An 18,199-nucleotide genomic window follows, 5' to 3' on the forward strand; every position below is an offset into this window, starting at 1 on the left:
TAATATTTCGTAATATTTTTAAGAAAATCGACAATGTACTCACTTCATTATCCTCATGTTATTTGTTATAAATAACAGTAATATATAAATATTGTAGTAATATATAAATATAATTAACCATTAACACATTTTTAGAGTTATTTTTATTCATAATAAATATAGAGCGTATTATGTTTGTATTTGTTTTTCTGCCGACCACAAATTCAACGTTAATACCGTAACTGTAACCTATTTTAAAATTAAATTTACTTTTCACTCGTACTTTATACTTATGTATAGTTTCATAACAATATAAAAACATAATTATAATTTCCACTGCTTCGCAAAATTGATTTAAATCGAATAAGGAAATCGCAGCATACATGACGATATAGTTCCGTGGTGCACCACTATTCTTAAGTTCGACGTGAGTTCGACGGACAAAATAACAAATCTACCTTCACTTCTCGACAGTTTGAATAGCGTATTTTTATATCGCTTGTTTTAAACGCACGCCAAGTCGGACTCGTCAAATTAAAGCCGCAATGGAAAACTAGTTTGACGGCCGTACGTCAGCTAATGTTTTGATGATAAAAATAGGAAAATCGTGTTTTTTATTTAATAAAAAATATTTTAGGACAAATGGTACTTACCGATGATAGGAAACACTTTGCTTAACACCCTTGCTTTTATTGGTGGTGTTTGAACAGTTAATTATCGAACACCGACCCATTTTGTATTTTTCACTGTATGTCACTCGCGGGCAGCGGTCGGGAGCAGACTGACTTGCGCGGCGAACAATGTTGCTCGCTATTTAACTTTTCCGCACGCGAAGTAGATACACTTTTTCCTTCTATCTTGATTTAGTTCTGTGTAAAACACACTGAAATAATTGTAAAACATAAATAAAATGCATTTTTCTACTTGTCGACTGTAATCTGTCAATTAGGACACCACAGACTAAACTATAAGTGCTAACTTTTCAGTGTTGGATACTCTATGGCAGTTCCGACTCAATTATAATAAGCTCATTATAGTTGACTTTAGTTAACTGTAATAATTTCAAAAATAGAACTTCATACAATTTCTATACTAATTTGCGATACCTGGCAAATTTTCCTGCATCTGAAACACATTTTTTTTATCTGTCGCGTTATCGGCCAATCAGAGACATTATTACAAACAATTGGTTGCTAGGTAATTCGATGTTGATACAACGGTGAACGACTCTATTAACATTAATTTTAACTTGCATGAATGATGATATTTCCGTCCATTGATGATGAAGATGATGACTCGTAGAAAAAGTATTGTATACAATAGTGATATAATTAAGCTTTTCACTCTCGTACCGTACTATTAGGCCACTCAGCAAGCTTCGTGGCCTAAACATGGTACACGACTGAAAAGCTTTGTATTATATCACGATTGTATAAAATACTATTTTCATACCGTATAATATTTTTTTCATCACACCCGCACTTTAAATGTGCTATTGCGCGCAGGCGGAGCGTGAGTTATAGAAAAATCGTTCTCCCAAGGGAATAATGAAATTTCTTGTACCGTACTTAACTTTTTTACATCTATTTACATATTTTTTACATTATGAGTGTGATGAACTCGGGGAGTATGAATATTACTCACTCGAGTCTTTAAATCGCTCCGGCAAGCCGTCGCGATTTAACTTACTCTCGTTAGTAATATTCAACTTCCTCCCCTTGTTACACAATGTACTATTTATAGCTTAATAGACAAATTCTTGTTATGCAAAAAAAATCCTTGGCTGATTGAAACATCCTTTGCCTGAAGTATTGTACGGATTGTATTAATTTTTAAAACTAAATCCATTATTCACTTGGGAATAAAATAGTACATTATTCTTCAGTACATGTGGACGCAATGAGACCTTTAAACAACAAATGTGATGAAAAAACACAAAATAGCGAATTCTACTTACAATTATAGATTGATTATTTTTTTCAATCTCAAAAGTCGTTGGTATGAAAATTACACCACATCATTATTTTATTATTTATTTAAGGTCCACAGGGCTACCCTGCAAAACTCGGGCATACGAGCTGTTTTAAAAATGAACCTTAAGTTGGCCAAATTGTCTTATTTATATATTGTAAATCTCCTATATTGTAAATTTCATCGACATGGCAATAGCCGTTTTTATTTTAATTTATGAAATAAGTATGCAAATGTGTACGAAAAAATATGATAGATTATTTTCCGCTACTGTAGGTATCCGTTGACTCTGTGAGAAAACGATTAAGTGTTTGTGGTTTCCAGACGGGAGTAGCTTTAATCGTAGACGAGGTTCAAACGGGGTGCGGACCGACGGGCAAGATGTGGGCCCACGAGCACTTCGACCTGCCCTCGCCCCCGGATCTAGTTACGTTCAGCAAGAAAATGCTCACGGGCGGCTATTACACCTCTGCTGAGTTCAGGTAACTGGTATTATTTGGCTAGTCTCTTAAAAATAACTTGTGCAGCATTTGAAAATTTTCAAAGTTAGGCTCAAAGTGAGAATACTGTAATAAGATTTGGATTTATATTTTATTGATATTTTTGGTATTAAAGTGATAACACAGTTTTCTTTATTATTTTAGGCCTGCACAGGCGTACAGAATTTTCAACACCTGGATGGGAGACCCAGGCAAGCTGATCCTTCTGGAGCAAGTACTTCGCGTCATTCAGCAAGAAAATCTATTAAGCAATGTTCAGAAAACTGGAAAAGTTCTGAAAAATGGGTTAAACGAACTCGAGAAAGAATTCTCTAACACGATAAACAGTGTGCGCGGCCGGGGCACGTTCTTGGCGTTCAATGCACCCACCACAAGCTTGAGAGACAAGATTAATAACGATTTGAAGAAAAATGGTAAGTTAATTGTGCTTTTATTTGTGTTTTAAACACGTCTCATACATCTCTTATAATTTCTAGATTTCGATACAGTTCAAGTCGAGTTCAATGTTTTATGCGAAATATTTTCCCTTGTTGATACACGAGTTTCATGTATAGAAATGTGTTATTCATTTTAAAAAGTGCATCTGCACACTCAATCATTAGTTATGATCTTTAGCTTTGTCCCACTAATTTTCTATAGGAAATAAATCATCATAATCATCATTGGCACAAATAAAGCAATTGTATCCATTCCCGATGTATTGTGTAAAATGTATGCAATAGCTATGTACAAAATGAAAACTTTGCTTTTAATGATGATGGTTTACAATCTTGAATTTTGTTTGGGTCAGGCGTGCTAGGCGGCAGCTGCGGGCAGACGGCCATCCGCCTGCGGCCCGCGCTCACGTTCCGGGAGAAGCACGCGCACATCTACCTCGACACCCTCCGGAAAACGCTCAAGGAACTCTAAACGTAGCTCTTTAACTTTTGCAACACAACCACATACCATAAGGCTTTCATTTTATGCTCACATAATTGGAAATGTTATTTTTATACTCAGCTTCTTATATATTTATTTGACAAACTTTCATATTTTTCTCCCCATTTTTGATGTGTGGCTAAACATAGAAATATCGTAACATTTGTGAGTGTGTTTAGTAAAACGCCCCACTTTGTCGGTTACCATTATGGCGAGATTTACTTGTATCTTTATATGAATAAACTGACAAAGCGGCTTTATAGCAATCAACAAAGTGGGACGTTTTCCCGTGCACACTCACATTTTATATTACTTTATAAGTACAAAAATATACACTAAATAAATCTCGTCACATGTTATAAATCGATATTAATTAGACAGTTGAAGCAAGGATACGGTCAGCATGTTTAATAATTAAGAGATTTAAATAGATCTTAAGCAACCAGTATTACTTATTTAAAATCATTTTTCTATATTATAAAATATCTATAAGTATTTATTTTCATTCTTAGGCTAGGTATTTTACAATATGTATATAAAAACATTTAAAACAATATAAAAACATATAAACAAGGACCATTTAATACTAGACTGATATAGCACTGGCACACATATTTTTACTTGTTTTTATATTATACTATGAATAACGTGTTATTTTAATATCAACACAGTATTACTTATTTAAAATGTAGGACTGATACCCCATACATTACAGGCGCTATCTTGGATTTTTTCCATTTAAATCCTTCCGACATCCGATATCGGATCGGATCATTTTCGCTCCGTTTTGCTATGGATGTTATACAGATTGGTGCAATGGTGTCATGGAGCACCTGGTTATAAACTTCTTTATACCCTTGTGTATAAAGAAGTTTATAAGTTTCATATTCGATGGTCCGAAAAGCCATGAAGCCGAGCTATCTATAAGTATTTATTTTCATTCTTAGATTTTAGACATTCAAAAATCTTCAATAATACTCAACTGTTTCGGTCGCACTCGTTCAAATATAGGATAGGATTGGTATGAGCGAGGTATTTCGACAATATGTATACTAAAAACATTTAAAACAATATAAAAACATATAAACATATTATTAAAAACCTAACCTAGGGTGCAGAGGGTGGTTAGGGCTGCAGAGAGAGGAACCGTCGGACTATCCGCGCCGTGTCCAAGATCACCGCCTTCTGCATCTGGCCCTTGATCCAGCCACCTAGCGAGAGTCTCTTAAGATGTTGGTCGAGACTCTTCGCTATGAGACCGTTCGCTGAAACGACTATCCGAACAATGATCGTTGAATCAACATCCCACATGGCGGTTATATCGTGAGCCAAGTCTAGGTACTTACTGGACTTGTCTCTATAAGTATTTATTATTATGCCATAGTATATTTCTAAGTGTCACAAAACTAATTAAGTAGATACGTAGTTAGGCTCGTTTATGTAACTGTTTTGTGAATTTAGGATACATATTAGGAAATAAGAAGCGTTATACTATCATAAAACTTCATTACATGTAATACAAATAATGTACCTCTACCTATTCAACAAAGTCTTCCAAAATAATAATAATTGATGTTGAAATCTTGCGTTTTCTTTAAAATGTTTTTTAAGTTTTTTTTTACCCTGAAAAAGTGTCGCTACTAACCTCTTTCATATGGCAATAATGTGCAGACCAGTCATATACATATAATGGGGCCAGTGTGTACTGGTTTCGCGTTAATATTTGTAGAAAATTAGAACATGGTTTTAGAGAATCAAAATTTAATAAGCAAGTCTACTTCTTTCCGCACACTTAACGAGTATTTAACGTCATTATTCCAAAAAGTTTCCGCATTAATTAGTTAACGTTTGCATAGACTAAAGAAATTATATTATTTTTGTGTTTTATTGACACTATAATGACAATTGATGACAGTTTTATTTGTAGTGATTTTATTCTCTTTGATTTCATTTATTTCATTGTTATAATTTTAACGTTTAGGCTTTTACTATGACTTGGATATATAATGTACGGAATATTGAATAACCGTTTGCGTAATTATATAAGCTTTGATTTCAAACCAGTTACGGTTGATACAGTTTAGGTATAAAACGAAAAGGAAAACCATGTTCCGTATAAAAAAGGTTCCCGAGAATGTATTGTCCGTTATAAAATGTAAGTTTTAGTTTAAGGTACCTGAGTAGGCGCGATGATTTAAGCGACTTAGATGCCGACAAAATCCCAGATAAACTATGTAGTTTAGAATATTTTATAAATTATTTAGAGGTTTCATTTATTGTATTTTATATGGGTTCTCACAGGCAGAGACTGATAGGCTGGTTTTAGTGTCACGCGGACCGTCCGCGCGGAGCGATCCGCGCCGGACTAATATGTATGAAGTTCAGGGAGTGTTTTAGAGTGGCGCGGACGACAACATCAACTTCATACAAATTAGTCGCGCGGACGGTCCGCGTGACACTAAAACCAGCCATAACAGAAATTGTATAGCAATTTCTTTTTTTTTTGGGATGCTCTTGTTTGATTGGATGTATCAATATATTTTTCACCACACCAACTGGTAAAGGCTCTCGGCTGTCTTGATACTTAAAAAACGAATAGCAAAGTTGCATTTTATCCACAAGTGTGTGCAAAGTAATTTCATATAAATTTTAACTTGATGCCCTAACCTGGTTAGTAGAATTGATGTTTAAATAATGATTTTAAATTATAAATGTTAAATAAATTGATGAATTTGATTTAGGTACTTTCATGTTTTACGTGTTGGTGTAGTGAAAATCTTTGTGTTTCACTCGGTGGCAAATTTTGTTTAACCTACGTGCCTTGGAACCCTTGCAACGCCCAAGATTCCACATTCTGAATCGTTCGCTACGCTCGCGGTTCAATATTTGAATCTTTCGCTTGCTTGGGTATCAATTTTCTTGCACGTGCGATTAAACAAGTACTTTGCCCCCTTGTAAAACAAATAACTATTATAAGTTAGGTAAAACGAGCTAGCATTTTTACTTGACTTTTATTATTGGCTTAAAATCTGTTTGACTTACAATGTATAAAGATCAAAAAATATTAGGTACGGTCCAAGGTACATAATATACCTAAATATACAGTATTCGACGACCGGCTTTGGTAGTGCTCCTGCCTACTAAGCCGCGGTCCTGGGTTCGAATCCCGGTAAGGGCATTTATTAGTGTGATGTGTGTGGGCACTATTTGTAAGTACGATAGGGACGGCCTGATGTTTTATAATTTTCCCCTCACTAGCTCGGAAACACGTGTTTTGTCCTTTAATACCAGCGGGTAAAAACGCATTTTATCCACTAGTGGGTAAAGTAATTTGACCTTGAGTTAAAGTCAAATTAACTGATGTAAAATTGATAAAAGTAGGTGAATCTAGTAATAAAGATGATTTACCACCTGTGGAACTACTGGAAGCAGTGATAAATGCATTTTTTGCGTTGTAGTTTCCTCGCTATAGTGAGGGGAAAAGTTTTGTGTTACACTCGGGTGCAAATGTATTTTACTTCTCGTGTGTTAAAAAACTCGCAAGTTCAGGATTCTATTCTCGAACCACTCGCTTCGCTCGTGGTTCAACTATAGAATCCTTTCACTTGCTCGTTTTTCAATTCCACACTCGGCGTTAAAATACAACTTTGCCCCCTTGTATAACAAATAACTATTATCGCGCGACCATGCTTGCCTGCCAGGTCGCGCAAATTAGAAGCGAATTCACTGAGAGATGGCGCTATACCTATTCTAGTCAAGTCTTTAAAGTTACATGAAGTATTGAAAGTTTGTACGGATACGGAACCCTCGGTGGGCGAGTCCGACTCGAACTTGGCCGGTTTTTTATTATACAAATACAAGCCAACTACACCGTTTATTTACCCTCGCAATACATACATAATAGTACATTGTACGAGATTATATGCACAGTGGTCAGAAGCATGTCCGTGACAGTCCCAAAAGAACCCGAGAAGCCATCGGTCAAAACTTCGGTTCCTGGACCCAAGTCCCTGCAGCTGTTGAGTGAACTGAACAGTATACAGGTATGCTTTTACGATATTTTGTCATCTCTGTAATGAACTTTGGAATATTTTTAAGTGGGTATGTTCTGCATCTGTACGGATCCTGACGGTAAGTTATTAGTGGCAACGCTTACTTTCCAGTTGTCCAAGAGTTAATCAGCATAGCAAGATCTCTCACAATTAGCATAGATCATGCTAAGTTCTTAATTCTATATTTCTATATTTTTTTGTTCCAGCAAGCTCAATCTGTGCAGTTGTTTGGCGACTATGATAACTGTACTGGAAATTACTTCGTGGACGCGGACGGAAATCAGTTTCTGGACGTCTTTACCCAAATATCGTCGTCTCCCTTAGGATACAACCACCCAGCACTGCTGGCAGCTTATGCAAATAGTCATGCGCTTGTAAGTAGGTACCTCCTCTTATTTTTCGTGACTGTCAATTTTAGTCGATCTTCAGGCAAATCGCGAGCTCAATGTTCAGATTGAACTAGCAGTAGATAACTATAGTGCGTATTGCAGCAAAAGTTTACTAAATTGTTACTTTACAGAAATCCTTGATTAATCGGTCGGCGCTCCTAGTGTTTCCACCCGCCGACTGGCCAGAAAAACTGAAGAAGATATTGCTTGCTAAAGCGCCGCACTGCATGACCAACGTATACACGATGATGTGCGGCGCCTGTTCCCTAGAAAACGCGTACAAGTGCGCGTTCTTCTGGTACCGCGCCAAGCAGCGCGGCAGCAAGCTGGACTTCACGCCTGAAGAATTGAACACCTGCATGGTGAACCAACCGCCGGGGTCGCCGGACTTGGCTGTCATGTCTTTTTGGGTACATTTTTATTTATCTGTTATCTCACTCTCATGCATGACTGATGAGTCGTAGCATTTTGACAGACACTTTCTCAAGCTCAGGTAGACTCTCAAGAGTAGGTAGAGCTTGTAACCTGCAAATAAATTTATCAATTGCGCGAATTTTCTGATTCTGAAGTTTAGCAGGTTGCTACTTATAAATCTTATAATATACCTGGCAGAGCAAGATTTTTCGGTCACAAGATGAATGGATACACATTTAAATAACGTCAGTTAAGAAACTTGATAAAAGGTGTTTGACCGGGATAGTCCATAGGATGCCCCCATTACATGAATTTAGGTAATAGATAGCGTCATAATCATAACTATATCTATTTACTTATCTTTATCAAGCTGTAACATAAAATTTCCACATTTTCCGGCTAGTTTTAAACTTTCAGGGCGCTTTCCACGGTCGCGCCTTCGGAGCCCTGTCTACCACGAGATCGAAATGGATACACAAAATAGATTGTCCGGCCTTCGATTGGCCTGTGGCCCCGTTCCCGCGATACCAGTACCCGCTCCATGAAAACCAACTATACAACCGTCAGGAAGACCAAAGGTAATGCTTTGTCCTTTAGAAATGTTACCTATCCGTGTAATAGTAAACAATGTATTTCCTTTGAGCGCTGGTTAAGACTCCTGAGGTAGCTAAAGATCTCGAGAGTACCTACTTATTGAGTGACTCTAAGGCAGGAGTTGCAAAATAGTAAGTAGGTAGTAGTGTAAGCTCAGACAACTTTTCAACACAGCAATGTGAAATCTCTCGGTAACATTTGAGGGTTAGACGCATTTACACTATTTACAAATTTTACTTCACCGAAACAAATAGGTAAGTAAGTATCATTGACGAATGCCCGTACAAAGATTCGACCAAGAGGCTTCCTGCTTCGTATACAAGGTCAGTTCCTAATAGCTATGTATTAGGAACTTGGCACTTAATAGGAACCATCCTTGGCGTGGCGTATCTACCGTTAAATTTGCTAGTAAATAGTAAACTTCACTTAAATAAGTATATCCGTTAATATTTCATTAGGGACAACTATTCGAAATTCTATTCTATCATTCATTCATTTTTTGTAGATAATGTTGCTTAAATTTTACATAGATGCCTGGAGGAAGTGTCGAAAATCTTAGACACGCGACTAAGGTGCTGTAGGCCAGTGGCGGCCATTGTTGTCGAACCGATCCAGTCTGAAGGAGGAGACAACGAAGCGTCCCCCGAGTTCTTTCAGTGCCTTCAGCAAATATGCAAGCAAGTAAGTTATCGTCACACGTAATGCGACTTTGCCGTGTCCCAATAAACTTACTGAGTGTGATTTGATTACATAACACATTACTTTTTTTGCTCATTGCATCTGTCATACTCAGACATCGTAACTTTTCCAGCAATTTTGCTGCAGCAATGTCACATTAAAGGAATACATGTGTCCGAAGCCAGCTGAAATTGTTATTTTCTCAAACATGCAATGAAATATTGTCTTTACGTTCCTTAAAATGGGCTGGGAAGTATCGCTTTTTGGGCGCAACAACTCGAGAGGACTGTAAAGGGATTTCATATTATTTTTAGGCCTAGGCCTGCAAAGTAACTTTTTTTTATAAAATATTGTCCTTTAGAGCATTTTTTTTATTTCATTGTATGTTTGAGAAAAGCACTATACATGCCTCGGCGTGAAAACGGATTCCCGGCCTCGTATCCCTATCCCGCTTGGCCGGAAATCCTCATTTTCCCGGCCTCTGATGTAATGTACTATTAGGATTAATATCAGTAAAATGAGCGTTAATTAATCATCTACCTATAAACACACATGTATGAATTGTTTTATTTTTACCATGCTGCACAGAAATCGCTGGAAAAGTTACCGTGTCGGGTCATTCAATGCAATCAGTTTGTCGTTGTTTCTACTAAGAACTTCGGCTCAAACTAAAAAATCACATTCGCCGAGACCAACCACGCACCCTCAGGTTCAATTTATAACTCAATAAGATCAGTGATACTTGGTTGAAATTAGCTTGTGCCTTGCAGATGGGAGTAGCTCTCATCATTGACGAGGTTCAAACGGGGTGCGGGCCGACGGGCAAGATGTGGGGCCATGAGCACTTCAACCTGCCCTCGCCTCCGGACCTAGTCACGTTCAGTAAGAAAATGCTTACGGGCGGTTTCTTCACCACTTCGGAGTTCAAGTAAGTGGTCATGGTCGTATGTATTTACTTACTAATTAGGTATTAACTTTTAAATGACGATCTGTCTGGCCTAGCGCATAGAAGCCCTGCCTGCTAAGCCGCGGTCCTGGGTTCGAATCCCGGCAAGGCAATCGACCTAGAAAATATTAGAAAAATGTCTTGTACCTACGTTTTAGAGTAGGTACGGCACGGTAATTACCGAATAAGTAGAGCGTTTTCACATTATCCGATCTGATATCGGATGTAGGACCGATATCCCATACATTACAGGCGCCATCTTGGGCTTTTTTCTATTGAAATCCATCCGATATCGGATCGAATAATGTGAAAGCGGACTTACAATATAACCCATATTCAACGAATCCCGTTATTTTTGTTACACCTTGTATGGGAAGAAATTTAGTTTTAATTAATTTTCAATAGGCCAGCACAGGGTTACAGAATATTCAACACCTGGAGCGGAGACCCCGGAAAACTGATCCTCCTTGACGAAGTATTTCGCGCCATTGAGCATGAGAAGTTGTTAACCACAGTTCAGCAAGCTGGAAAAGTTTTGAAAAATGGCTTACATGAACTTGAGAAAGAATTTTCTACCGCGATAATGAGAGTGCGTGGCCGAGGGACGTTTTTAGCATTTTGTTCCCCTACTGCTAAAGTGAGGGATAAAATTAATAACGATTTGAGGAAAAATGGTAAGTTTGTCGCTCTTAAAAGCTTGTACTGAACTGAAGACGTAAGTTAGTGATATCTACTTGTTAAGAAGTGTTACAGACGGCTAAGAGAGTCAGTATTGGTACTGGACCTATAAGATAACGCCGTTTTTGATAGCACAGAATGTGGAACTTTTATTACGACATAATTTCACAGACGTATTTTTAAGGCAAGTGGTCTTTCACTGGCCTTCGAACATATTCGACTGACGTCTGTTCTAGCTGAATGACTAAGAATTAGAATGGACAAGTAGTTAAACGTCTGGAAATATAAATAGCCCTTATGATTAGAATACCCAATAAGCCGAAAGTTATACAAGTTGATTGACATGAACACAGAACGAGTTAGTAGCATAACGTCATGAAATGTCTGAAGTAAAAAAATTAGTATACGTGTGAATTAGAATTTGTTAGTCATATTTAATTATGAAGACGTCACACAATCCAGACGTTTTGCTTCATGGGTATTTTGCGTTGCAAATGTTTTGCTACCGGACCGTTTAGCGTTAATGTCAATTAAGCAATAAAGATATTCGAAGATAAAGAGGTTTTGCTGCTAGCTCATTTTAAGGGGCTACCTTTGAACGCGCCACGCACCGTGCGCCAGTTGCCTGACGGCTCTCGGACGGAGGGGCTGTGCCGCTCGCTGCGCCGAGCCATTTTTTTTCTTAGAATAGAGAAGCGAAACAAAATGAAATTAAATTATCATTTCATTATTACGAGTGTACATTACATAATTCCTGTTTTAGGACAAAAACAAATTATTTCACAATGTACTATGTGACATGTATTGGCGAATTTTGCCCGTCAGTCGCAAGTAGAATTTGGCCGTGTGGGTTTCATCACCGCTTACGGCTCTCACTGATCAATGCGGTCCTGGTTTCGAGCCCGGGCAGTGGGATATCTTTTTGTGTTTTTTTTTTTCAAAAACGATTAGTTTCTACATTATAAAGGTTTTAATATCTCCCGGTTACAATATTTATGGCAAAATTCATTGTTTCGTATTTTCTCGCTGATGAAAATTATTTGAAGCTTCATATATATGTAAAAGTTTATACAAACGTTGCATTTTATCACAAATATTATACAGGAAGCCTGTATAGTTTACATGTGCTGGCTGTGTAAAAAAAGCAATAAATAAATATGAAAATGAATACATAATTATTTTATATACATAAAATACACACAAGCTAAAATGCATGTGCCTTGTAAACGAGCGCGCAGGCATGGTTAGATTTGGTTAGGTACCCACAGTACCTACTGCGAGCCGGCGCGCGCGCTCGGGTGGGGTCGTTGACCTTGCAACCCCTGCAGGTAGGTTTTAGTTCGCGGCTTCGCGCACATAGCACGAAATGATATAGGTAACAAGGAAAGGTGATATATAAATAAATTTGAACTATTCTTTATATTATAACGTGACCATAATACGTACCGTATGCCGCAACTAACAAAAATCTAAATTTGTAGATAGGTGTTCGTAGTTTCCGTTAGAATAACGAAATATTTTAAAATTATATAATTATTACGATCAAAGATACGGTACCTAGCATAGAATTTTATCACAAATATTATTCATTTTTAGTTAAAAATATTGTGCCAAATTGTACAGGCTGTAATTTTTATAACAAGTAATATGTTAAAAAATAATGGAACCTGAAAATGTAATATTATATTTCGTTAAATTTTATATAGTTTCAGTTTCAGTTTATTTATTCAAGAACAATTTTTACATCGTGTTTGTTTATACACTTTAATCCTTCCATTCTGTATCCAAAACACTCTTCTCTCACGAGACTATTCAGATGGTACGCGACTGAACTTTGTGCTTCGTCCGCCTCGCCTGTGCGCGCTGTGTGTGTAGGGTGAAGTGGTCGACAGTGGTTCGTTTTTTTTTTCAAAGGTCATATCTCCGGAACTATTGCCGAGGGAGTGAGTATAAAGAACAAAATTACAGTAAATATAATATAGTTTTAGTATGTATTATTGATTTAAAAAAAAATAATACTTTCAAACTCAAAGAAACCTAATATGTATTGCACTATGTTATTTTTTTGCTTACCGTTATCCCATGATTAAATATATTGTACATTGATTCGGTTCGGAGGTGGTGTCACCCCTTTTCCAGGCATTGGATACTGCGAATAATTACCCATTTTGATAATTTTAAGCAATATAAATCATCAATAGAATCAAATAAAAGTAAGGCGTAGATAAAAGCTAATAAGTAATAGTTATTTGTTATACAAGGGTGCAAAGTTGAACTTGGCGAGTTTTTCAACACACGAAAAGTAAAATACATTTGCACCCGTTTGTAACACGAAACTTTTCCCCTCCACTATTTATAGCGAGGAAAGTACAACGCAAAAAACGTATGTAGAATAGTATAATCATTTTTTATAAAAGCAAACGTAAAGATATGCAAACAGGTATACGGTCCGCCTGATGGAAAGCGATCACCGTAACCCTGTATACATGTATTCGTCATTATGCTAGATACAATTCCTTGAGAAATCTCTTTCAAAACCTTCTATGTTTTGTGCGCGAGCGTTATCATGGATACTCGCAAGCATCCTATCAGTCATTCTGTGAAATATCCAGTACTGGTGTTAGTCGTCGCTCAAATGGTGTACACCGCTTGTTTGTCTTCTAAAAGCTAAAATATAAATAAGATAAAATGTGAAATTCATGGAATGGGCAGATACATAGCGCGCGCAGGCGGACTAAGCACACATGTCAGTGGCGGGATCCCTTTCTTTCCCATAAACTTATTGTTCATAATTTCGTTAGTCAGAAGTTGTTATTCACATATTTTGTGGTCATAAACATCACTAGTCATAATTTTTGTTACGAATAACGTTTCATGGTTCTAACAATAACAAACCATAATATTGGATATCATAATCTCAAAAGTCATAAAGTTGATGAGTATAAAATTGAAAAGTATAACAATAATTATTCAGAAATATTATTAGGCATATATTTTGAAGCCCTACTGATTTTTCTGCATATAGATTTAATGTCTAAAATTCCTAAAGTATATTATATTTCAGACATACATATAATTACACAGAAAAAAAAATATAGTAACCCTATTCCTCGGGTAGGTTGTTAGTTTCCTTTGATTCCTTAGAGCGGAAATAGGAGCCCCGAGTAGCGGGGCTCCGTCTACTCATTGGTGGAACTAAATTGTTTTAAAAATAACCCTTTTCCTCGTGTAGGTTCGTTAGTTACCTTAGAGCGGAAATAGGAGGCCCGCGTAGCGGGGCTCCGTCGGTTTATTGGCGGAACAAAATTGTTTCAAAAAGTAACCCTTTACCTCGTGTAGTTAGTTTCCTTTTGCTAGTTATATTTTGTCCTTAAAAGCGGATATAGAAATTGTCAACGTCGGCTCCTTGGCGAGACCAAATGGTTTAATAAGTGCCATGAAAATTTAATAAACACTGAGGAAGTTAGTAAGCCAAATTACAAGTTTCGAAAATGCAGACGAAAAAAACATTGCAACATTTTTTATGGGAAACAATAGAGAACCATTTAATGCTATTAGTGAAGAAACACATGGTTATTAAGGTTCACTATTATCTGGCAGAAACTTTTTACGCATATATTTGATTCGTATAATAGTTCTTGGCAGAAGTCATGTTTGGCAGAAACACCTTACGCAGAATATGCTTTGGCATAAATCATTTCGCAGATTTTTGTAATACCGAATCATCTGTTGTCATAATGTTGATGACCATAATAGTCTTCTAGTCGAACATTTGCTTTTGCAGATAATATTTGTGCATAATATTTAGGTGGCACAAAGTTGCAATTTGCTATTTGATAGCGAGTTGGATGTGTTGGGGATGCAAGATACCTAACACTCCTCCTCGCTTCGCTCGTCGTCGTACCTAACGGTGACTCTGGGGCAGTTTTTCTCTTATGATAGCGTGTAATAATTCTGCTAATGTAATATTATGCTATAAGATTATTATGGTACATACAATTATGCTAAATCAAAGTCGACCAAAGTAATGTTCTGTAAAACAATATTCTGCCAAATGTGTCTTATGCATGGTAGTAATAATGCCAACTAAATTTTCTGCAAAATTACCATTCGACTGAAAGTGTTTCTGCGAAACATGTTATGCGAAGTGTGTTTCGGACTAAAATTATTCTACCAGATGAGGGTAACCCGGTTATTAATCGTTATGACTTGTGATAAATCCTTAGATCAATTATTCCGAATAAGTTTATTTCCTTCAACATTATGGATTTGTACATCTATGGACTTTGATTATTAGGGCTAATAAATTTTATGACTAACAATACTTATGACTTTCAAAAATCAGAACTACAATTTCTGACGTTTAATTTTATGACTAGTGATAATATGACTAAGAAAAATTATGACGGAAAACGTTATGGATAGTAAAAATCGGACTTAAAAAATTATGGGAACCAATAGAGACCCCTCAGTGGCGCTTCATTTGAATAGCCTCGTGATAGAGGAGCGTTAGAGAGAGAAGAGTGTTTTGAAGACAGAATCGAAGATTTAAAATGTACATAAGTAATAAACAAAATTGATGATGAATTTTGATGTTCTATTCTTTTTTCACACAGCCAGCCGGCAGCCCATGTGCAGAAAATATTGCTTGTTATAAAAATTACTGCCTGTATAGTTTGGTTCCCTGTATGATATTTGTAACAAAATTCAACGTTTCTATGGTAGGTCGAATCTTTGATCGTAATAATTATCATATAATTTTAAAATGTCTCGTTATTCAAAATGTAACTTATAGGTACTTGAGTTGTACTGTGCGTGCTAAATATGCAGTCTGCCTGTATGCAGTCTTTCGCCGGCTCGGCGCTGCGGACTACCTACCTCGCAACTCGCAAGTCGCAACGCAACCCCAAACACAAGGCACATGCATTAGCTTAAGTGAATATTTATAATGGGTACCTATATTTATTGCTACGCGTTCTGTTTTATTGCAAAAAAAAGATACTTTTTATGTGAACCTACAATTAATTTACATCAGGAAAAACATACAAAACAATGAATCTTGCCATAAATATTGTAAACGGGAGATATAAACCTTTATAATGTAGAAACTTATCGGTTTTGAAAAAAAAAAAACCAAAAAAATATTCCTCAGGCCAGAATCGAACCCAGACCATACTAGTACTACACTCAGTCAGTAAGCGGCGTTACAAACCACAGTGCCAAACTCTGCTTATGACTACTGGCCAAAATGCGCTAGTACTTTTCACATTGTACATTGTGAAATAAACAATTTGTTTTAGTACTAAAACAGGAATTATCTAATGATAATTTAGATACATTTTGTTCCGGTTATCGATACGGCCATTGATGATGCCACAGGGCCCTCTGGTTCGAGTTTAAAATTTTATGATACGTCAATACAACAACATTCATATTGATTATTGACAAAAAAATCTTCCATAATACGACAGCATTCCAGCCGCGGGTAACTGAAGGCCTTGGTCACTTTTCTTTAGTTTACTGCATTTATTTCCGTTTATAATATGTTTAGTAGTTTTTCTCGTTAAAAAAAATTTGCATATTTATAGCATTAAAGTGTATTAGTACCCATACATTCCTACAGGCAACTCCTGGCGCTAGTAGCTTATAGTATTGCGATCTAGTACAAGCAACTCCTCCTAGATGGCGACTTGTTATGTATGGTGGTCTTGAGTCTCGATCGACGTATCGTATAACAGGGGTGCGGGGAGGGGAAGTAGCGCGATCGAGCAAGGGCATTCAAACGGGGGACCGTCTTAAATTGTAACGTTATGAGTTCCAGACGTTTTGCTAAATAGGCATTTAGCATTCATGTCTATGTGGTCACAACGACATAATACAATCCAGACGTTTCAGCTATATTGTCGTTTAGCGATAAGGTAAATTTGATACTGACCCGTTATCAGGTTACGTAGCCGTCTTGCCGAATAGCACAAACGCTCACGAAACGAAACGCTCGTAGATATCTATCTCTATCGCGCTTGCGTATTGGCGCGACAGAGCCAGACTACCTTTCGCGGCGTTTCGTTTCGCGTCGCAGAAATGTCATTCGGCTAGGGCACCTGATCCTTTATGTTAGGCAAGGAGAACCCATGCCAAACTTGTGCGCTCTCCCTCTAGACACTTTTTATTTTCTTTTTGATTCTCCTCGTACGACATTTAGTGCCACTTATTTTTTAACCTTTAAATGTATGACCTTGACAAAGATTGATTGAAATTTGAATTTTGACATACTGTCAATAGAGTCAAAAGTACATGATGCATGCATATATACCTACATCACTATGCATTTAAGGGTTAACTACCTATATAAATGTAGTCTGTTCATTGCTGCAGGTGTTCTAGGTGGCATATGCGGGGAAAAGTCGATCCGCCTGCGGCCCGCGCTTATCTTTAAGGAGAGACACGCTAACATCTACTTGGACATTCTAAGGAAAGTATTGAAGAATCTTTAAAGTACTTATTACTATACATCTTTTCAAGCGATATTCATCTAATAAGTACTGGTTTTGTTATATGCTAGCAAGGCGTAGGTGGGGATTCTCCGAAATGTTTTTCGATAAGTATTATGCATTTTTAAAACAAGTAATTTTTGACGGCCATTTATATTGTTCTTTTTTTCAAAAACCACATCGGTGATGAACAAGCACACGGCCCGCTAGGCTCACCGCGTAGGCAGTTTACAAAAATCTTAGGTTTCGAGTCTGCTAAATTATAAATACCGGCCATATAAGTTCATGATTTTAATTTATTCAATATTATTTATCGATTACTTATGTAATTATGAATATTATTTTAATAAAGCATGGTTAATTTTATAATTATTTTATGTATTTTAATAAGACCGACGTTACCCGTAGATCCTTCACTTCTTAATTTAACGTAACAGTGAAATACAAGCGTTACGTGAACATCAAAGATACCTAATAGGCTAGTTTCCTACTAGTCAAATCAGCTTCTTTTTAATAACTGTCAAAACGATTTGCTAATATGGAATTACTATGAAATACTGAGGAGTGACGTCACGGTCAATTCATTTAC

At 36.8% G+C, this 18,199-nt stretch overlaps 2 protein-coding genes across 2 annotated transcripts in view; both read left to right on the plus strand.

Moving 5' to 3' along the window:
* LOC125227797 (4-aminobutyrate aminotransferase, mitochondrial-like) overlaps positions 1–3,934 on the plus strand; it is a 37,087-nt gene extending 33,153 nt beyond the window's left edge. The window contains exons 7-9 of the mRNA XM_048132143.1: positions 2,275–2,432; positions 2,595–2,863; positions 3,241–3,934. Coding sequence (XP_047988100.1) covers positions 2,275–2,432; positions 2,595–2,863; positions 3,241–3,359 — 546 coding nt within the window. The 3' untranslated portion in view covers positions 3,360–3,934. The remainder of the gene's footprint in view (positions 1–2,274; positions 2,433–2,594; positions 2,864–3,240) is intronic.
* A 1,411-nt stretch (positions 3,935–5,345) lies between these two features.
* LOC125227798 (4-aminobutyrate aminotransferase, mitochondrial-like) lies at positions 5,346–17,936 on the plus strand. The gene is made up of 9 exons (XM_048132144.1): positions 5,346–5,523; positions 7,299–7,411; positions 7,627–7,794; positions 7,941–8,219; positions 8,641–8,801; positions 9,348–9,498; positions 10,266–10,423; positions 10,847–11,115; positions 17,495–17,936. The coding sequence occupies exons 1-9, from the start codon at positions 5,475–5,477 to the stop codon at positions 17,611–17,613; spliced, it is 1,467 nt and encodes a 488-aa protein (XP_047988101.1). The 5' UTR covers positions 5,346–5,474; the 3' UTR covers positions 17,614–17,936.
* Positions 17,937–18,199: the final 263 nt, after the last annotated feature.

Source organism: Leguminivora glycinivorella, chromosome 7 (genome assembly GCF_023078275.1).
Source record: "Leguminivora glycinivorella isolate SPB_JAAS2020 chromosome 7, LegGlyc_1.1, whole genome shotgun sequence".
NCBI lineage: Eukaryota > Metazoa > Arthropoda > Insecta > Lepidoptera > Tortricidae > Leguminivora > Leguminivora glycinivorella.

Excerpts from the sequence above, each read along its gene's own strand:
- LOC125227798 (XM_048132144.1), top strand. The coding sequence starts at position 5,475 with ATGTTCCGTATAAAAAAGGTTCCCGAGAATGTATTGTCCGTTATAAAA. Across the intron at positions 7,795-7,940 it reads ATGCAAATAGTCATGCGCTT|AAATCCTTGATTAATCGGTC; the intron begins GTAAGTAGGTAC and ends GTTACTTTACAG. Across the intron at positions 10,424-10,846 it reads TTCACCACTTCGGAGTTCAA|GCCAGCACAGGGTTACAGAA; the intron begins GTAAGTGGTCAT and ends AATTTTCAATAG.